This window comes from Nothobranchius furzeri, chromosome 12 (genome assembly GCF_043380555.1).
Source record: "Nothobranchius furzeri strain GRZ-AD chromosome 12, NfurGRZ-RIMD1, whole genome shotgun sequence".
NCBI classification, from domain to species: domain Eukaryota; kingdom Metazoa; phylum Chordata; class Actinopteri; order Cyprinodontiformes; family Nothobranchiidae; genus Nothobranchius; species Nothobranchius furzeri.
The window spans coordinates 66785788-66808351 of NC_091752.1; the positions used below are offsets into that span (position 1 = coordinate 66785788).

The window sequence follows — 22564 nt, forward strand, 5'->3', positions numbered from 1 at the left end:
AGCACTGGAGTGGACTTTATCAACGACTGGAGCTACACAGAAAAGTCCCCATCATGAATCTCACTTGCATTTGTCGTTACCTTGGTGACAAAGTCCTGATAGCCCGGGTAGTAGGTGGTGACGATGGAGAAGATGTACCAGTCGTACTCCTCCATGATGTTTAGGATGACAGAAGCCTGCTGCTCGATGGAGGGACCAAACTGAAAGAACATGGAGTTGTCGTCCTAATAATAAAACACACAGAGGAACAAAAGGCAGAGCATAAGTGGTCACACAGCAATATTGGCTCCAACTTTCATTTAGTTGGCATCACACACAAAGGAGAAGAGCCGTGGCAGCCGTGTGTCGCCGCTGGAGCGAGCATTCGTTTTGTGGCCTTTGTTCTGTCGCTGACAAGAGGAGGAAAGCAATGGGACTTAATGACACCGCTCATAAGTTTCATTAGTTCCCTTTATGAGTCCTTTAATGAGTTTGTGGCTGGAGTCAGAGCGGCTCGCCATCATCTGATCAGATCTTATCTTTTTATTACAACCAACAACGCTGCGTTGATACGTCCTTCACAAAGACCTGATTTAAACTCGGATGGGTTCACATGTGCTGGACAGTTCTTCCCATGGGAAGAGCTAAATCCCGGTGTGACTGTTGGAGAAAGCACAACAAACCAAACAGCGTTACAGACACTTTCACAAACGTCACTTAAACACCGATGTCTGAGCTTGAATCTCGCCATCAGAGTTGGAACGTTGAGCTGGACAGAAGAAGAGGAGGAGGTGAGAAACACTCGTCTGGACTCGCGGTTCTGCTTCTTCTTGTTGTGTATCCGAGTCCCTCTGTGGGTTTATTGTCCCGGAATCTCAACCCTGTGAATTTCCTAATTATATGAATGAGAATTTTTTTCCGGAACAAGCTTGGCGTTCGCTTCCATACAGGCGAAGTAAGGACATCTACGTAACAGCTTCAGTCGAAAGGTAGTCATGTTGTTGGGTTTCAACCACAGACCCCATTTAGGGCGTCCCTCTCCAGCTGAGCCTTTGTCTGTCAGGCTTCCATCTCTTCACTACAAACTGATAGTTTGTCTAAAGAAATTTAGTCAGCAAACCACTTTAATGTTCCCATCCGACTCTCATCAGGATTATGTAACAGAATGAAATGACTGTTTTTCCCCCTCCTCTGACACAGGACTAGTCTGCATGAGATGGTCTCAAGGTCTCATGCATTTGCTCTAACCTGCTTATTTTCAGCTCAACAGAAGAACGAAGAATGAACTCTTTTCTTTTAATTAATCAAAGAACTCTATTTTAATAAAGCTAATCCATCAAAGTGTTAGTCAATAAATAAGATGTGACCAATCTGTGAAATCAAAATATTAATTACTTTATTATAATCCTATAGAATATAATAAGTAATATGACTTTAAGTGTTCCACTAGGACTGATTTCATGTAGCGTTAAAAGACATGACACATTACTTTCACTGATCCAATCAGAATCTGCCAGATCTGACGGAGGCGTGGTTTTGGTGGTGTTTGGTAAAACCTGTCAACTTTTCATTCAACCATAAACCAAAACATCCGCAGTATAAAACTATGCCACGTCATCTCTAACGCCAGTTCAAAGCGTTCCAGAGAAAGTTGTCGGAGTGGCCAATCCGTAACTCTCCTCTTCAGCCAAAAGAACCAACGACAAGCTGGAAAATTCATTGCTGTTCCAACTGCTGCAATGGTTCCTTTCAGAATAAAAGCTGAACCATCAAGACCCAGGCTTGGGTCTCACCAGACGCCAATAAAATTGTCGTGGTGACCCGGGAGTATCTCACAGACTGGTCTGGTCGGCAACCGCTGCTTTTCCTACCGGCTGCGGTTCCAGAAAAGGTCAAGCTGGACCTCGACATTCCTGATCTAACGGGGGCTTCCGCTCAGGGTAGGTAGACAGACAAATGGTGTTGAATGTGTTTATGAATCTCCTAACCAAAGCTTAACGTGAAGACATCATCTTCAGTTCCCATCAGAACTAATCGCTTCTTCGTATTTGCTGGTTCTGATCAACATCACACGTCATCCCATTCACCGTCTCATCCACTTTAGTTACACCATACATTTAGTTAAAGTCAGTCTAGTTTAATTTGTTTTAATAAATCTTTAAACTTTTGAACTTGACTCTCTCTCTCTCTCTTCTGTTGTCTCTGAGTGAATACAAAGCGGTTTTCTAATCGCTGCAATAAAAAGATCCAATCTTCTGGTTCAAATAACCACACAGATCCGTAAGGTGGATTTCATATTTCCTATGGAATCCCACGCCTTACGGCTTATTACATAACATGTAATTTTATAATCTTAACAATGACTTGATTTTGCCGCCGTTTCTTTAAACAGACATTGTGTAGTTTTTACCTTCAATCTCTGGAAACATCCATGGAAATGTTGCTGAAAATGAATTAAATGGTGCCCAGTTGTTTAGTAACATATAACCATAAAAATCTGGTCTAAAGAACACGGGAGCGGGTCTAAGTCTCTGGGCGACGCCATGTTTCCTCCTACATGAGCCCATGAGGACGAAACGGGACTTATTTGTAACAAGCGGTAACAAAACTTTCACCATTCATAAGCGTTGTTTTACACATTTACCTCATCGCTCCTTGCCAGTGATGAATGGTGCTTGTCCTGTTGCTGGAGGTGGAATGATCTGACAAAGTACTCATTGGAAAATACCTTCTAAACCAGGGCTACTCACTCGAGGGCCAGTATCCAGCACGTTTTAGTGGTTTCTCTGCTCCAACACACTTGATTCAGGCTCTGCAGAAGCCTGTTAATCACTTACTCATTGAAATCAGGTGTGTTGAAGCAGGCTGGATGCCGGCCCTCGAGGCCCGGAATGAAACATCCCTGTTCTAAACCTTCTCAGTGGTCTACCATACCATACCACTATATTTGTAACGTGCTTTTAACACGGCATTACAACCGACCAAAGCGCTGCACATAAAAAAACTGTATAAATAAAAAAATAAAAGGTCTAGTGGCAGAGTGTCCGCTCCAGGACTGGGAGAATGGGGATCGAATCCCGGTCGGGTCAACCACCAAATGGCTCCCGACTGCAGCCATAACTGCAGCTCACCGCTCCCCACGGGGATGGTCCGATGTGGAGATGTCATTTCACCAGGGTGATGATGACTATGGGACTAACTTTAACTTTGACATTTTGCACCCAGGGATTTTTGACCCTAATGGCCATCTGTTGGTGAGGTTCATTTCAAGATCCTGGTTCTGGTCTATAGGGCCTTACATGGACAAGCACCATCTTACATTGGTGATCTTCTTAGTCCCTACTCCCCCAGCAGGTCCCTGAGGTCCCGTGATCAAAGCCTACTGGTTGTGCAGCACCAGGCTAAAGACCAAAGGTGACAGATCATTTGCTGCTGTGGCCCCCAGACTCTGGAACTCTCTCCCCCTGAGCCTGAGATCAGTGGACTCAGTGGTCTCCTTTAAAAAGCAGCTGAAGACTCACTTGTTCAAGCTGGCTTTTGTATGACCTTCTTCACCTCTCTCTCTTTATTCTGCTCTCCCCACCTATTCCACCTTCCTCAGGATCCACTGATTCCCTTTCCTGTTCACTCTCTCTCTTTCTTAACATTTTTTAATCACAATTGTCTATTTTTGCTCATTTTAAATATATTTTTAACCATTTTCTAAATGTTTTTTTATATTTTTACATGTTTTGTTTTTGTGAAGCGCCTCGTGATTTTTTATCTTGAGAGGCGCTATAGAAATGATATCTTCTTCTTCTTCTTACTCAAACACAAAAATACAACTTCCTTGCAGGGATTTAGGTGTGTACTGCCCCCTATCACCAGGGAAAAGTCACACAGTCACTTTAACTCTGAGGGGGTTTGTTACCCAGACCAACCCTAAGCTGAGTTGGGCCTACCAGGCTTCCACGCAACACAACCGTTTTCCACTAGTCCTCAACACCATCGCGATGATTTTCCGTTACAACTGAGAAACGATTGAAAAGTACTGCGAGTTGACTGGTACATGACACACAAACACAACACAATGCATGGATGCAAGGCAGAAGTACACCCCCTGGCCAATCAGTGACCGACATTGTTCTGACATCACGTTTCCAGCCTAGCTCGGTACGCCTGGAACCACTGATCTTAAAGACGCGTCAGAAACCACGTAGAAACGCCTCAGAACCTCGCTGGGCTGAGTAGGTGCTGGTGGAAAGGGGCCATCAGGGCAATCAAGACGTCACACCGCAAAAAGGTTTGTTTCTGGTGTTTAATGTGTCGTTGCCACTTCATACATCATCAGCACATTTCCATGAAGACTCCATCACATGCAGCCACAATCGCACCACTTCCTGTTTGATGGTGGCCTAAAAGATCAGGCAGGTTCATCGTCGATGACCCCAGAGGGGCCGATTTTTGGGTTCATCCACCCAGAGGCACACAACTGAGTTAACAAGTGCCCCAGCAAAGAAGGTCATGAGCTGCATGTGTGAGTTAGCAGTCAGCGCAGTCGCTGATCGCGCTTTTGTTATCTTGAATTCAAATGTTGCTCCATTCTCTCTTCTTCCCCCTCATACTTCATCCATCTCTATCCCCTCTCCCTCGCTCCGCTGTCCCATTAATACCACTGGAATCACTGCCAGGGCACATTTATAATTGAATTTCCAGACTTGCACTCTCCTGCTCCCGCCCCTCCTTTATCCTCCGCAGAGCACCCGTGTCACTGTGCGCCCTCAGCTCACCATTTCCCCTGGCCTCCTCTCTCAGTATCTCTCCTCACAGGAGCACAAATTAGACTACCGTCCGACTCCTTCCAGGGCTCTGCGGGAACTTTCATTAGCCTCCTAGAAAAGGACGTGCTAAAGGAAAACACAGAAGTATCAAAGAATAAAAAGGAGGGCAAGAGAGGGATTCAAATAAAGTGCTGCGACTCACTGCTCTTCATTTACAGCTACAACAATTAGGGTTTGGTCACATTATCACCTTCTGAGGCACAAAGCTATCGATTAGTGAGTATTAATATTCCCACAGGGGGTGGGATAGGCCAGCGAGTCGGTCAGGAAGCCGGCCAGCGCTGCTGCTGAGCCGGTTGTTCACCGATTCCTTTAGACTCAGAGCTGGCTACTGCAAACGACACACTAGAAATAACCATACGGTGAGAAAGATGGAAGGAGTGATGGATAGAGGACAGCAGAAGATAAGAGAAGTGAAGTAGAAAATTCAGACAGAAGAACAGGGAGGATGTGGCAGCAATGTGAAGCTGCAGAGGGGCAGATGCAGAGGACAGCGTGGCGACAACGGGATGAATGGTGAGGAGGAGGCTGCGCCGGCAGATGGCCGTGATCCTGTATGGAGCGATGGAGCAGGGAAAGGGGCATGAAGCCAGGAGCCAGCGAAGGAGCAGGCAAACGGAGGTGTGTGTGTGTGTGTGTGTGTGTGTGTGTGTGTGTGTGTGTGTGTGTGTGTGTGTGTGTGTGTGTGTGTGTGTGTGTGTGTGTGCTATAGGCATATGGCCAGCCATTTACATGGAAGGGGCTAAGCCTTAGCTGCTCCACCAGAGAGGAGCTGCCACTGCCGGAGAAGGGGAGACGGTACTGGAACATCATTGCCCCAGTGTGTGTGTATGTGTGTGTGTGTGTGTGTGTGCTTACTCCATGGCTGACGGGCCACGGTGCACCATAGTTACTCGCTTTGCCCCAGAGCATCCCAACAGGAGCACTCACACACTCCTGCAGCAGTAACTTGACTTAAAGGGAAGGGAAAGTCAATAACGCCGGTATTCCAATTACACACCCAGGAGCACATCAGTGGCTGCAGAAGAACCAGACCTACTCTCACATGCAAACATCCAAATAGTTCTAACACACGGGTGTCTTGTCACATATAACAGGACATCTGCATGCACGCTGCACACAGTCAAACAGCAAATCACGAGCTTTCTCGCTCTCACACGCTTGTAACGACGCCGTAAAACGCCACGAGGCGCGCTGCTTATCGGGGAAGTGCACGGTAGCCTTATCACATAATGCCCAATAAGCGGGGGGGGGGGGGGGGGGGGGGGGGGTGTTACCACACAGGTCAAGAACAAACATTTACCATCCAATCTCTGCATTTCTGTTTAAATGTCACAACAAAAGATCTGACTCACTTTTCCAGCAACTCCTCTGTTTCTGTGTTCGCTGGAAGAAACTTAACTTGGTTAAAAGCTGCTTTTTAACACATAAAACAGCAACGGCGTTCTTCTGGTGCGCAAACGCAGCGCTGAGCGAGGGTTTGTGTAGCTTTTCATAAAAATACGTATGATTTGTAGACGTTCAGGGGGCTGATTGGAATTTCACACCCAAAACAAATAAATAAATAATAATAATGGTAATAATAATAATAATATGCCAAGACCCACTTTCTTATAAGGAGACTGTAGACAAACCCTTCAGAATAAACAACAGTAATTAGCACTAAGAGATGGTACTTTTGAGAAAGGTGTTTCTCAATGCCAAGGAACCTCGCCTTGGTGTCTTGGCCCCGCCCCGGTTGCCTAGGAGATACGTCATCAGGAGCCGCCAAGACGTGTTTCAATGGCCGTGTTCGAGTTGAGCTGCGCCTCGCCTGGAAACCAGACGAGAGCAGACGGACGCAGCAGGGGGAGTGGCTGAAAGCCGGCGTTAAAGTCGGACAAAATTTCCTGCATGTGTAGCTCGCGGGTGATGACGGATGAAGATATCGCGTTAGCGTTCACACTTGTTTAATTTTCAATTTTAATTCTGGTGCCTGTTAGCAGCTGAAACACATCCTCACGTGCTTGTGGATACCATATATCCTACTGCATTCAACATTTATAATGCATTTGGTTTATATTAATTACCTACATGATAATACTCTGTAGTAATGTGTTGTGTACGTTTAACAAGTTCATTCTGTAGCTTAAAACATACATGAAACCATCTAAAGTTAACAAGTCCTGAAAGCTTCTAGAATAAACAAAGTTACTTTACCTGAAAACGGTTGTGAACAAACGCTGCTGATGGACGTGAAGCTGCTGTAGCTCCTTAATATTCCTGCTCGATTTTCGCTAGCTTTAGCATTTTTCCTTTGCGTGTAGCTGCCGCCGCGGCTGTGACGGGACCTACGGGCCACCGTAGAGGTGAAGGCTAGACTGTCCGAATTCAGAGCCGCTGGGTTCCGGTCTTAGCGGTCTTAAAGGACCCGGCCTTGCTAGACCGGCGAGGACCCGTACTCGTAAGCATCCTGCCTCCCGCTGACTGCTCTTTCACATAACCACGTTTGGCAGAACAACTTCCGGTTCAAAAGGCCAACGGAGCCATCATCCAATCAGTGATGCCTGTTGTTGCAGCATTGGTACCTACCTTTTCCGGTTTGTGTTTTGTTTTTGTGGTTTTCAATTTGGTTTTGCGTGTAGTGAATTTGTTGTTGCACTTTTCAATTTGTTGTGCATTTTGTGATTTCTTTTTGCATTAAGTGATTTGTTTTTGTGGTTTGCACTTCGGGGCCACCGTAAGAAACACCCGTAATGTTGAGCACTTTCAGGATGTTGTTCATTTAAAAGACATTTTGCTCGTAGAAAACTCCCGTAGCTAATGAATGAAGGAGACTGGTTGCATTGTTTCTCTGCACCCAGAGTTGTTTTCTAAGCTAAATTCATGAATGTTTGCATCATATCAGGTGAGATGAAATCTGCCTTGGATCATGAGACAAAAAAGTCGCCAGCAGCAATTTTGATTTTGAGACTTTTCATTAACTTTTGGTGCCAGAGTCGAGGTTGTCTGTCCTGTTTGGTTAAAAGATGAGATTAGGATGGAGACGGAGAGCTGATGGAGTCTGTGGATGGGAGGGCCGGTTTGGGCTCGGCACATTTTATCCTACCTATAAAAGATCCTTTGAACTTGAACAGGGGGTCGCTGCTATTGACTGATGCTGCACTGCCTGATGGAAAGCAAAAGCCAGCCAGTGAGAGAGGGTGAAAGAGCGACACTGAAACTGATGGAAAAAGGATGGAGGGATGATAAAAGAGAGCTGTGGAGTGGGAGGTGCGGAGAGAGGGAACAGCTGGCCTTCGCTTGAATGTAGAGGATTCGAGAGACGGTGGGAAGGAGACAGAAAGTCGCCACAGCCACAGGCGTTCACACACCGACTCATGGCAGAGGAGAATATAAATTCACACGTTCACACGTTCATATCTGATGAAGCCTCTGAGCTGAGGCCGCCATTACCACATGCTCTGAAATTACATATTGATAGGAAGTCTGCCCCCTTTTCTACCTCGCTTTCTGTCTCTTCCTCACTTCACTGACAGCCCCCCCCCACACACACACACACACATGACTATTATCTGTACTTCAATGAAACCCGCGCTCACCGCTGCTCTCCTCGTTTCCTTCTGTGCACCCTCCTCGTGCCTCATCATCACATCTCTTATCACGGAAGCCTTCTTATCTCTAATCAAACACACACGAGCTTAATTAGCTTCAACATTTGTCAGACCGGCGTCTAATTAACAGTGACCTTTTTTAAGTACTTCCTGAGTCCTAATTAAAAAATGACGCATCTTCATTAAAATATTTGACAAAAGAAATCGCCCCTATGTCATTTTAAAGGCAGCGTGACAGATTCCCTACAAACACGGAGGATACCTGTTCGTGTTAAAAGGATGGAAACATTAGGATGAAGACAGAAATAGCAAGAAAGGAGCTAATTGGATTCAACAAGAGAAATTCCACACCTAGAACCAACAAGACTCAGAGCTAATAGCACTTAGTGCTCGGGTGGAGACACATAAACTGTTCCTCTCTGGACCATTTCTGCTCTAAGTTTAGCCGAGGGCCCACCGAGGGGCGCCTGATGCTTTTCCTGATGCTGCTCGTCTTTGTCCCCGGTCCTTGTAGAACGGTAAAACTAAGTGTGCAGTTGAGTGTGCGTCCTGTACAGCACAAACATGGCAGCTGCAGGGAAGGAGTCTGTAAACAACAGGGCTGTGAAACAGCATTCCTTCTGTTTTGCTTTGCTGTTACTTTTAAATGTTTCAGATGGGCTAATTACATTTTATATGAGACAAAGGCAACGTGGTGGATGTGGTTTTTTTGAAGGAAAAACGTGATCCAACCCAAACAGGGTACCAATGGAAAAGTTATTTCATTCTTTGTTAAAGGAGCAATATGTAAGAATTCTACAGTGAAATAAACCCGAAGCAGTCTAATGTCTCCGTCATGTTGGAAGGAAGGTTGCATTGAAAAAAATGTCATTCTCAGTCGGCTGGGAGGGTGTCAGATTCTCTTTTGTCAAAAAAAAATACGAGGGTTGTACTTTTGTGTTTACTTACAGTTTGTAAGGTTGTAGTGTTTACGCCAAGCTAACGCTGCAGCGCTTGCATTCATATTTCAACTCCAGAGTTGTTCAACCCTCTCAGGCTCAAAATAAGTTTTGATAAAAGGACGAACAACTAAGTCCTTCAGGGGTACTTCTGAGTTAAAAAATGCTCATGAAATACGTATGTGGAGAAACCAGGTAGGTAGGTTTTAACTCCAGAGGGATAAAGAACCAAATTCAGTAAACAGGAGCTACCCAGAAGTTATTTCTTGTTCCCTTAAGACGCCACGGCATCATTTTGATCTACTCTAATATCGGCTAAAGAAGGCTTAGAGGCTAACGTTAATGCTAATGGTGAATTAAAAGCAAGGTCCCATTAATCATCATCACGCACTGGGAGAGGTGGGACCAAGTCACTGCTCTGCAAGTCACAAGTAAGTCACAAGTCTTTACAGCCAAGTCTCAAGTCAAGTCCCAAGTCAAAGACAACCAAGTTCATGTTGAGTACAAAGTCAATGATCTGGAAGTCCAAGTCAAGTCCAAGTCCTTAACTTTGAATTTTCAAGTCATGATCAAGTCATCTGTCAAATTTCAGTTTAATGATAAAGATAATAAATAAATTCCAGAATTAAAGCTTCTTAAAGCTTCATTTATTCGCTCAACAGCAACAGCCACCTCAACAATCACAGAGTGGAGCAATGCCCACTCGGAGTCAATGTCCCCCACTGCTCTCAGGACGCGGTCAAAACTCTGCCGGAGGTGGGAACTGAAGACTGTCTTGACAGGTTCTTCTGCCCGGCATTCCCAGCAGACCCTCACTATGCGTTTAGGTCTGCCAGGTCTACGCGGCATCTTCCCTGCCATCTGATCCAACTCACCACCAGGTGGTGATCAGTTGACAGCTCCGCTCCTCTCTTCACTTGGGTGTCCAAAACATACGGCCGCAGGTCAGATGATACGACTACAAAGTCTATCATCGACCTGTGACCTAGGCTGTCCTGGTACCAAGTGTATCGATGAGCATCCTTCTGTTCGAACATGGTGTTCGTTATGGCCAAACTGTGGCTTGCACAGAAGTCCAATAACGAAACACCACTCGAGTTCAGATCAGGCGGGCCGTTCCTCCCAATCACACCCCTCCAGGTCATGCTGTCACTGCCCCTGATGGAGCACTATCTAGCACTCATCCCAGGACTCCAAAAAGGGTGGGTACTCTGAAATGATATTTGGCCCATAAGCACAAACAGTGTGGACCCGTTCCCCGACCTGAAAGTGCAGGGAAGCTACCCTCTTGTCCCACGGGGTAACCCCCTCTTGGGGCTAGTAAAAAGCCAACCCCAGCCCTCCGTCTCTCACCCGGAGCAACTCCAGCAAAGGAGAGTCTCCAACCCCTCTCAAGGACTTGGGGTCCAGAGCCAATGCTATGTGTCGAGGTGAGTCCGACTATATCTAGCCGGTACCGCTCAACCTCTGCCACAAGCTCCTGTTCCTTCCCCGCCAGCCAGGTGACGTTCCATGTCCCAAAAACCAGTTTCCTTGTCCGGGGTGTTGAGAAGCAGCATGTTTTCTTTAACTAAAGAGTGTTCATGCAGGACTAATGTAATCTGTGTTAAACATGAATTAGTTTGTTACCCTCAGGAGGTGTCCTGTGTGCAGCCATTTTGAAGCAGCTAAAGAGGAAGCCCGCCTCTAATGCTGCCTTTATATAGTGAAATGCCTGAGTGGACTGAGGTGATTGGCCGACCTGAATTGGAGGGGGAGTCGGAGAGTATATAGGTGGACTGCTGGGTGTGGCAAGGGATAATTTTCTCTCTGAAAGTGACAGAGACTGCTAAGAGAGTTGGATGGGTGGCCATTTTGAATAGTGCTGGGATTTTCTGATTTTGTTTTTGGACCAGAGGAAATAAAATTGGTTTTCCTTGTTTATCAACCAAGTCATCATGTTTCTTTTGTCCTCACTAAACTTCACCCGATCCACACTTCACCGGATCCTTCATGCTCCATCCCTTCACTTACATTTGTAATTTATCTTTTGCAACAGGGACATTTCCAGATAACATGAAAATAGCAAAAGTCATACCAATATATAAAAGTGGTGAAAAACACACATTTTCCAACAGAACAATATCCTTACTATCGCAATTTCCAAAAATATTAGAAAAACTATTTATTACTAGGCTAGATGAATTCCTGACGAAAGAAAATATATTAAACGATAGTCAATATGGTTTTAGAACTAATCATTCAACTTCCATGGCACTAATGGAACTAACAGACGAAATATCAGAAGCCATTGACAAAAAGAACCATAAGTATTTGATAAGTATTTTTATTGGTTTAAAAAAAGCGTTTGATACAGTAGATTATGAAATTCTTCTTAAAAAACTTAGTAAATATGGTATCAAAGCAATGGCTCTAAAATGGTTAACAAGTTATTTGAATAATAGGAAACAATATGTACAAATAAATGACACTAAATCAAATCTACGTGATATTACTTGTGGGGTACCACAAGGGTCGGTACTGGGTCCAAAACTATTTATTATGTATACAAATTATATTGCCTCTATATCAAATATATCAAAATGTATACTGTTTGCAGATGACACTACCTTTTATTATGCAGGAGATAATATCAAACAGATGATAGAAACAGTACAAACTGAGATGAAAATAATAAAATTATGGCTTGATGGGAATAAACTCTCATTAAACACTGATAAATCATGTTTAATGACATTTAGTAAAAGTTACTCAAATGATATAAGTCTATTAAATATAGATGATATTAATATTACAAGAGTAAAAGAAGTACAATGTTTGGGATTTATAATCGATGAAAATGTATCTTGGAAGCCACATATAAACAATGTGAAAACTAAAATAGCTAAAACAATTGCAATGTTACATAGAGTAAAATGGTCCCTGGATGATAACTCCCTATATTTATTATATAATTCACTTATCGCACCATATTTGAACTATTGTATAGAAATCTGGGGCACAACATATAAAACTTCAACAAATTCCATCTATATAGCAAAAAACCCAATAAGAATCATTACAAGGAGTAATTACAGAGATCCATCTAACCCGTTATTCATAAAAACAAAAACATTCAAATTCTATGACCTAGTGGACTAAAATATTTCTAACTTCATGTATAATGCAAACAAAAAAAACCTTCTTAAAATTTACTTAGATTTATAAAAAGACAGAGTAAATATGAACTAAAAGGACACGAATTATTTACTATACCTAAGCACAGAATAATTATAAAGGAGCGCTGTGTCTCTATATATGGAGTTAAAATATGGAATAAGCTGGATAATGTAATCAAGGATGTGAAAACACTATTTCCTTTAAAAAAACTAATTAAAAATGAAATACTGGAATCATATACGTGCAAATCAATTATATTAAAAATAAATAAATAAATAAATAAATAAATAACTTAAAGCTATAGAAGATGTGTGTAGGTATATTCATGTGTGTATGTATAAATATGTATGTATGTTTGTGTATGTGTATATGTCGTGGATACGTGTGTATGTATATATGTATATGTATAGATGAAGTATGTGCGACCATATGGGCATGCGATGCACTTTAATGTATATATGTATGAATAGGTATATGTGCAAAAATCCTTTGCTTTTTGAATTGTTATTATTACTGTTAATTCTCTCTTTCTTCTTTACAAATTTAACTCAAGTTAGCTAACCAGTCGAGCATTACTTTGTATAGGCTAATTTATAATTATTGTTATTTCATTGTAAAAATGTCGTTTTAGTTAAAAAGGGGCAGATAACATAAGTTTTCTTCTTTCTATTCCCTTTTCATTTTCTTGGTTTGAGAAACCTCGTTTAATTTATTAGTATTGTTTTTTTCTATTTTAATAATAAATGAAATAAATAATTTAAAAAAATTAAAGTCAACAGATGCAAGTCGATTCAAGTCGCCAGTCATCGGCGTTTAAATCCGAGTCAAGTCGTAACTCTTTCTAGATTTTATCAAGTCAAGTCAAAAGTCATTAAAATAATGACTCGAGTCCACACCTCTGCACACTGGTGGCCCATCCCCGTGAGGGACGTCACCAGCAACTCCATATTACAGTGAAACACGTGTGAAGTGAATAATGAGTCAATCGTGGAGTTTTACTTCATAATTGAGTCGTTCAGAACTATAGCAACAAGCTAACAGCAGGATGGCAAACAACACTCACCGTAATGAGTGTGGTAAGTGCTCCCTACCGTAAAACACCAAAGAGTGCTTATCAGCTTACTGTGTATGACGTGTCTCCGCTTGTCATCTAGAATTTTCTGGTGCTGATCCACAACCTGGCCAGTCATTCCAATGCCTCCCATAAGGGAGCGAACGGCCAGGTAACGATCCCATTCAAATAACCCCTCCCCCTGAGACTTCTAACCAAGCCAATCAGCGCTGAGCAGCGTGCGTCACACACCGCGATGCTGAGTTTCTCATTAAAGGGACTTTAGGGAGTTTTGAATTTTTATGCTCGCTATTGCCCCCTCTGGCCAAAAGCGTAACGGCAGCTTCAATACGAGGCTCGTGCACAAGGCGCGCATGCTGTACGTGCACACTCAACGAAAATAACAGCTGAGACGAAGCTGTGTGTGTGTGTGTGTGTGTGTGTGTGTGTGTGTGTGTGTGTGTGTGTGTGTGTGTGTGTGTGTGTGTGTGTGTGTGTGTGTGTGTGTGTGCGTGTGTGGCCTGGAGGACAGAGGACAGGAGAACACGCAGCTAATTAATTAGTTTGGTTCTGTACTTTTCTCTTCAGCAAAGGTTTATGATGGGTCAGTCCTCCTGCATGCTCAGATAATTCCATTCCCTTACTTGAAAAATTGTTCCAAAATGAAAGTTGAACCCACATCCGTTTTATCTGTGAATTCAATGCCGTTCGGCGAGTCTCAAATAAAAATTTGGGCATCTTACCGTAAAAAAATATATCATTATTGTAAAAACGAAATTCTGAAACAACCATGTTCACGTTGAGAATCGATCCCAGGTCTTCTGCACAAAAGCCTGAAACTTTACTAGGTGAGCTAAATTGCCAGTGGTGTCTTCTGCATCTGTAACATTTATATCCTTAATGACAGCTGAAACAGCATTCAAAGAACGGTTCGGAGGGCTATGTCTGAGCGTGAACGCGCATGACGCAGCCTGCTCGACCCGAGCAGCTCTCTTTTTCTGCGATTTTACAGAAAAACAGGCAAGCACAATAAAAATACCAGGGCTCATTCTACAGGACCAGGGCATTGCAGAAGAATGTATTAAGAAGAAATTTATTATTTCTATACATGTTTTGGCTGTCAAATTTCCATAATGCCCCTTTAACAACGAAGATGGTGTCTGAAGCGAAGTTCGCTGCGGCTCTTTCCTCTGTTCTAAATGACTTGAACATGTCTTTAATACCATAAGAAGCGCTAAAAGCCTTACTTCTAATGAAAGATGTTGGCGCCGTTGACATTTTTGACGACAGCTAAAAAACTAGGATGTCATTCTTACTTCATCCTTACATATTGCACCTTTAAATCACACATTAACTACAGTAACAGCAATATTTATAAAGCTGAGTTCAGTTCAGCCACACATGTAGAGTTATCTGGCAGCATGAAGCAGGATAACCATGTTCTGTTCCAAAGATACTCAAGAACAAAGCAACCCAGAACAACATCTAAAGCACAGCAGCACTCATTTGGTTGAGATCATTAAGGTTTATAGGTGTGTTAAGGTTATAAGGTTTACAGGTGTGTTAAGGTTGTTAAGGTTTACAGGTGTGTTAAGGTTGTTAAGGTTTACAGGTGTGTTAAGGTTATAAGGTTTACAGGTGTGTTAAGGTTATAAGGTTTACAGGTGTGTTAAGGTTGTTAAGGTTGACAGGTGTGTTAAGGTCATTAAGATTTGCAGCTGTGTTAAGGTCATAAGGTTTACAGGTGTGTTAAGGTCATTAAGGTTTACAGGTGTGTTAAGGTCATTAAGGTTTACAGGTGTGTTAAGGTCATAAGGTTTACAGGTGTGTTAAGGTCATTAAGGTCTACAGGTGTGTTAAGGTCATAAGGTTTACAGGTGTGTTAAGATCATTAAGGTCTACAGGTGTGTTAAGGTCATTAAGGTTTACAGGTGTGTTAAGGTCATAAGTTTTACAGGTGTGTTAAGGTCATTAAGGTCTACAGGTGTGTTAAGGTCATAAGGTTTACAGGTGTGTTAAGATCATTAAGGTCTACAGGTGTGTTAAGGTCATAAGCTTTACAGGTGTGTTAAGGTAATTAAGGTTTGCAGGTGTTTTAAGGTCATAAGGTTTACAGGTGTGTTAAGTTCAATAAGGTTTGCAGGTGTGTTAAGGTCATTAAGGTTTTCAGGTGTGTTAAGGTCATTAAGGTTTACAGGTGTGTTAAGGTCATTAAGGTTTACAGGTGTGTTAAGGTCATTAAGGTTTACAGGTGTGTTAAGGTCATTAAGGTTTACAGGTGTGTTAAGGTCATTAAGGTTTACAGGTGTGTTAAGGTTATAAGGTTTACAGGTGTGTTAAGGTCATTAAGGTCTACTGGTGTGTTAAGGTCATAAGGTTTACAGGTGTGTTAAGATCATTAAGGTTTACAGGTGTGTTAAGGTCATAAGGTTGGCAGGTGTGTTAAGGTCATTAAGGTCTACAGGTGTGTTAAGGTCATAAGGTTTACAGGTGTGTTAAGATCATTAAGGTTTACAGGTGTGTTAAGGTCATAAGGTTGGCAGGTGTGTTAAGGTCATTAAGGTCTACAGGTGTGTTAAGGTCATAAGGTTTACAGGTGTGTTAAGGTCATAAGGTCTACAGGTGTGTTAAGGCCATAAGCTTTACAGGTGTGTTAAGGTAATTAAGGTTTGCAGGTGTTTTAAGATCATTAAGGTCTACAGGTGTGTTAAGGTCATAAGCTTTACAGGTGTGTTAAGGTAATTAAGGTTTGCAGGTGTTTTAAGGTCATAAGGTTTACAGGTGTGTTAAGTTCAATAAGGTTTGCAGGTGTGTTAAGGTCATTAAGGTTTTCAGGTGTGTTAAGTTCATTAAGGTTTACAGGTGTGTTAAGGTAATAAGGTTTACAGGTGTGTTAAGGTAATAAGGTTTACAGGTGTGTTAAGGTCATTAAGGTTTGCAGGTGTGTTAAGGTCATTAAGGTTTACAGGTGTGTTAAGGTCATTAAGGTTTACATGTGTGTTAAGGTAATAAGGTTTACAGGTGTGTTAAGGTCATTAAGGTTTGCAGGTGTGTTAAGGTCATTAAGGTTTACAGGTGTGTTAAGGTCATTAAGGTTTACAGGTGTGCTAAGGTCATTAAGGTTTACAGGTGTGTTAAGGTCATTAAGGTTTACAGGTGTGTTAAGGTCATTAAGGTTTACAGGTGTGTTAAGGTTATAAGGTTTACAGGTGTGTTAAGGTCATTAAGGTCTACAGGTGTGTTAAGGTCATAAGGTTTACAGGTGTGTTAAGATCATTAAGGTTTACAGGTGTGTTAAGGTCATAAGGTTGGCAGGTGTGTTAAGGTCATTAAGGTCTACAGGTGTGTTAAGGTCATAAGGTTTACAGGTGTGTTAAGATCATTAAGGTTTACAGGTGTGTTAAGGTCATAAGGTTGGCAGGTGTGTTAAGGTCATTAAGGTCTACAGGTGTGTTAAGGTCATAAGGTTTACAGGTGTGTTAAGGTCATAAGGTCTACAGGTGTGTTAAGGCCATAAGCTTTACAGGTGTGTTAAGGTAATTAAGGTTTGCAGGTGTTTTAAGATCATTAAGGTCTACAGGTGTGTTAAGGTCATAAGCTTTACAGGTGTGTTAAGGTAATTAAGGTTTGCAGGTGTTTTAAGGTCATAAGGTTTACAGGTGTGTTAAGTTCAATAAGGTTTGCAGGTGTGTTAAGGTCATTAAGGTTTTCAGGTGTGTTAAGTTCATTAAGGTTTACAGGTGTGTTAAGGTAATAAGGTTTACATGTGTGTTAAGGTAATAAGGTTTACAGGTGTGTTAAGGTCATTAAGGTTTGCAGGTGTGTTAAGGTCATTAAGGTTTACAGGTGTGTTAAGGTCATTAAGGTTTACATGTGTGTTAAGGTTATAAGGTTTACAGGTGTGTTAAGGTCATTAAGGTTTACATGTGTGTTAAGGTCATCTATGGGCATCGTTTGTACATCGTACAGCTGAACACGGGACTGGTTCTGACAGAAAGTCTGCAGCACGCTGAAAGAATCTGTTAGATGAGAATACACCCAAGACATTATGAGACATTTTGTTCCTTCAAAATGGGAAAAACTTGTCAACAAATAAGTTTTAGATAATAGCAATGCACAGGTGCGGAATGGGTATGGTGATGGATGGCACTGCCAGAGATCCAGCGTTAAAATGAAATATGACTCATGCTTCTCCATCCAAAACAAATCACACCTCAGTATGTGAAAGGAAAGGTAATTTCTTCCTCTTAAGGCCCAGTTAGCTTAATTTTACTCACTTAAAAATGGGAATTAATGGAAGAACATCAGGAAAACTTGATTAAGCCATCAACAAATTGCATGTTTAATCATTTTTTAATTTTACAGTGAAGAAGGAGCCTAGATCTCATGAGGTGAAGGTGGAAGCGCAGCTCTGAGAGTCAGACAGGTGAGCGTCTCCCTTCCTGTTACGTCAGATGAAGCTGGGCTGAGTGGGAAAAGACTCCGAAGCCAGATGTGTGGAGGGTCGCTGGTCCAGATCAGGTTATTAATCTATTTATTTCTCTCCAATCTCTCCGTCTGCCCGCTGCTATCACACCCCCACCAGTCAAATCTTCTGATTTCAATCTCAAAACCCAGCTTGTCTCTGCTCCTCCAATGATCCCCACCACCTCCTCTGCGGTGCTTTCCTTTCCTCTTCTTACAGGCTCTCTCCATCCGCCGTGCATCCCAGTAACACCTGAGCTACGCTGTCAGCTGCAGGCACAAAGCCACGCTCATGCTGGGGCTGTTTCTCACCACTTCACCATTCAAACACACACATTCATACCCTCACCTCACCCCGAATTCCGCAGCTTATCTAACAGGCTGACGTTCAACAACAGCAGGATGAGGGTCACTGCTTACTTTCTACATCTTCTTAAACCTTCAGAGATGGTTGGAAGATGGTTGAGAATTAGAAGAGAAAGAGAGGAGAGCACAGGGGCGCCTCCAGAAAATTTTGATAGGGGTGGCCACATGGGGCCAAAGAAATTTTTGGGGTGGCACACCAAATTGGTCCTTGTGGTAACTCTGGTTGAATTTAGTCTGTGGCGATTTGCTGCATTGCACCTTTATTTGTTTTAATTAAAATAACTGTAGGTATCCAAAACATTTAACTGAAAATTTACAAACACAAACATTTTAGAAACATGCATTTCTGTTATTTAAAATGTTATCCCAAATTTTGTAAAAGAAAATATTTTGTTTTTGTTAATTCACCTGTTGCTGTGTTAAAAAAAACTATGGAGATTAAAACTTATTTAAAATGGTGAGCAGCAGAAACATGATTTTTTTTTATCCTGGTTATTTCTTAATGCATTAATTGTAATATTTTATTTTGTTTTACAATTATGTCTTGAATAAACAAGATCAATCTATAGTTAGACTGAACATTAATATGATTTGTTAACACTGGTTTTCCTGGGGGGGCCCGCAATTTTCTAGGGGTGGTCATGGCCACCCCTGGCCACCCCTTGGGGGCAACCTTGGGAGAGCAGCGCTGATTTGTGCTTGTGTTCTTTTCAAGGCAGCACCTACATCTGTGTGTTTCTTCCTTTACGTTTCTAAACATTTCCCTATAAGGCCACCATCCTGCATGTTTCTGATGTTTTCCTGCTCCAACACACCTAATCCAACAGCTGAATTAGCCTGGTAATCTCCCTTTAATCTAAACAGGTGTGTTAAATCTGAAACACATAGGTCAGGGTTAGATCCCGTAAGGACCAGGGCTGGACACCGCTGATCTACAGCGAGCTAACAAACACACTCCTGTGGGATAGTCAGGAAGCGGATAAGAAAAGCTCCCTCCCAGGTAAAAACATTATGGCCTCCTTATGCTGACAGGAGACCGTAAACGCTCAGCATCACTACAGCGATGACTGAGAAGCTCATGCTAGAGAGCGTGCGGAGGAAGGTTTTATGTGCTCGTTTCTCATCTGTGACTCACACAGACCACCCTCTCTGCTTATACAACCTCATCCCTCACTAGCAAAGGCTCCCCCAGTGAGGAGCACACTGTTGTTGCAATTAAAATTCAAATCTGCTTCACAGACGTGACGGTGGCAGGGGGATGTCTCCACAACAGTACATGTTGATAGGAAGGCTAAGACAATAAGCCAATCTGCGTGCTCCACTTCTCTTACCACACTTCTTCCAGTTTTTGCTCCCTGACCTCGTGAAGATGCGCTCTGCGTGGCTAAACCTCTCCTCCCTCTTGTACTCAGTCACTCACATAAAGACAAAGAAGCTCAACGACGAATAGGGTTGTTGGTGGAGTCCCCTCTAGTTACCTAACCACGCGTGTGCAGAACCATTAAGGGTTTAGAGGAGTCAGTAAATCATTAAAACGTGTGGCACTGATGTGGTTTTATGATCGTTTCTTTTCTAGAATTTTTATTAGCATTTGCTGTAATTAAAGGTAATAGACGTGCAGGACTGCGGTTGTTCCCACGCCAACAACACGTTCACCCGAAACAAGTCATGCGTGTAATTGAGGCGTGTTATCTGCCATCAGCGTCCAACTGCCAAAGTAAATCAGAGCCTTATCGAGTTACTGAGAACACACTCCGTGTTTGCCAATGCTCATGTTCTACAGCAACAGCACGGCTCATATGTTACAGTAGCAGTCTGGTTCTCTTAATTAGGAACTGATTAGGCCAAAATTATTTACATGATACATTCACTTTTAGAAGTTTGTGCAATGCAAGGTGCAAGATAAGGGTGGCCAGTAGAGGCAGTGTGAAGGAGGATCTGATGTTAAGCTCCGTCTGATACGTTGTGTACTCCCTAGGGCTTTAACGATTCGTCGACGTTGTCGACAAACATCTACAGAAATAATCGACAATGAATTTCATTAAAACGTCGCCAGACTTGATCGAGTGAGGCATCTCACTTCATTACAATCTCTGCCGAGAGTCGCACATGCGCATTAGCTTCTCTGCTGAGCGCCAACTAACAGAAATGGCGGCGTCCGACACAGCAGCTACGCGTACCAAAACATCTAAAGTTTGGGAGCATTCTAGCCTGGATTCGGCCAATAAAAAGATTCAATTCAAGTTTATTTATATAGCGCCAAATCACGACGAGTCGTCTCAAGGCACTTCACATAATAAACATTCCAATACAGGTCAGTTCATTAAGCCAATCAGAAAAAACCCAGCAAATTGCATCGATGACCTGCATTATTTGCAAAGCAGTCCTCGCGTATCACGGCAGCACCTCGGTGATGCATGAACACTTAACGAGAAAGCACGTCGGACAGCTGAATGAAACAGAGTCTAACTCACCTCGGTAAGATTTAAATAACACGAAAGCCAATACGTTTTGTTTTGGATGCACGTTGTACATATTTTTTTACGTTTTTTTGCTTTTTAAAAAGAGATTTAATGTTATTCCCGACTGTGCCTGACAAAATTATTTTAATTTTATTTATGCATTTATGTCTGTACTGACTGGGCACTGTGCCTGATTGGTGTTAGACGGGCATTTTTATTTACTTTAGTATGAATTGGCCTATCAGTAGCAAAGTTCAATAAAATATGCATTTTCCATTGAAGTACCCATCTTTCTTGTGTTTATTATCATTTTTCACATAATGAAAGCAATCTCATGCTAAATTTAAGAAAATTTTAATAATTATATGATTAGTCGACTAATCGTTTCAATAGTCGGTGACTAGTCGACCATTAAGATAGTCGTTAGCTGCAGCCCTAGTACTCCCAGACCGTTGCGTCACTTCACGTGGCCCAAAGGCCAGAAGCCTCTGGGCTGTTTTGACTGACGACATTGGCGGTTGGGGAGTGTTTGAACCGTTTTCTATGCTTTTTTTATGTAACCGAATTAAACTAATCTACTGAATCATGGTCGTTTTCGGAGTTAGGCCTGGAATATACTTGCTTTTTAACATTGCGTTGATGCAGGCTGGATCTTTGGGCACATACTTGCAACTGCACAGCATGTAGTACTAGAGGATTCCACTAGGGGGCACAGTAGAGAACTCAGACCGGACAGAGATCACAGCAGAAGAAAAGACAGCAGCAGTATCATAAATGGCATGAAAGACCTCTACACCAGAAACTGAGGGTGTTTCTCAATGCCAAGGAACCTTGCCTTGATGTCATGGCCCCGCCCCGGTTGCCTAGGAGATACGTTATCGGGAGCCACCAAGATGTGTTCCAGTGTTCATGTTCTACCGAGTCGTGTGTTCTCCATTTGTTAGCCGATTAGCTAGCTGAGCAAGGATACACTGGAGGTGTCTTGTAGTCTAGCCTTGGTCAAAATTACCCAGAACACACCGGGGTATTTTCAAAACTATAGCAGATCAGAAGCCGGCAGCTACTTCTGAGGCAATTTTCAAGTTTCAAAGTAACTCAGCTAGTTTAAAATGTTTTTTTTTAGATCCAAAGAAGTTATCTATGGTTGGTTAGTTGCTTAGTAGTTGCAGCTTCCGTGGCTAGCTGGTAGTAACTCACTTATATTTTTAAGTAAAAGACTCGTTATATATTTATATTGAAACTGATACGTATAAAATATAACGTTATCTCCCATGTCACGTGACGTTACGTCACCACCGTGGAAGCCGCAGTCACGTGATGCAAGTCTGTTCCATTTAACCGTTTTCTTTGACCAAGGAAGGACAGTGTCCTCGTAAGCAAGGTGCCTGGCCTCGCAAGGCCAGGCGCCTTGACACTGAGAACCACCCTGAGTCTTTTAACTCCACCTACCGTTTACTCATATATCCCACGTGTTGCAATCATTTACGTGTCGTTAAACAGCAAGAATATTCCGGCCTTTAGAGTGTGACAGGTCTACAGACCTGACCCATAACCGTTCTCAGCTCCTTGTTTAGCTTAGCTTAACCAGGCGTCCTGAACCACTGAATTGGACAACCAAAGACAAATGTGACCAACGATGATCCAGGACAAACTTCTAAATGGAGCCTAATGACCACAAGATCTACAACATTTGCATTAATGCTAATTATTTTGAATTTACATGCCCAGCTTA

General features: G+C 42.5%; 1 protein-coding gene across 3 annotated transcripts in view; it reads right to left on the reverse strand.

Moving 5' to 3' along the window:
* The window catches only part of grin2ba (glutamate receptor, ionotropic, N-methyl D-aspartate 2B, genome duplicate a), a 229548-nt gene that overhangs the window by 92608 nt on the left and 114376 nt on the right, over positions 1-22564 (reverse strand). For all 3 annotated transcript variants that reach the window (XM_070542858.1, XM_070542857.1, XM_015945297.3), the window contains one exon: positions 81-224. In XM_070542858.1, coding sequence (XP_070398959.1) covers positions 81-224 — 144 coding nt within the window. The remainder of the gene's footprint in view (positions 1-80; positions 225-22564) is intronic.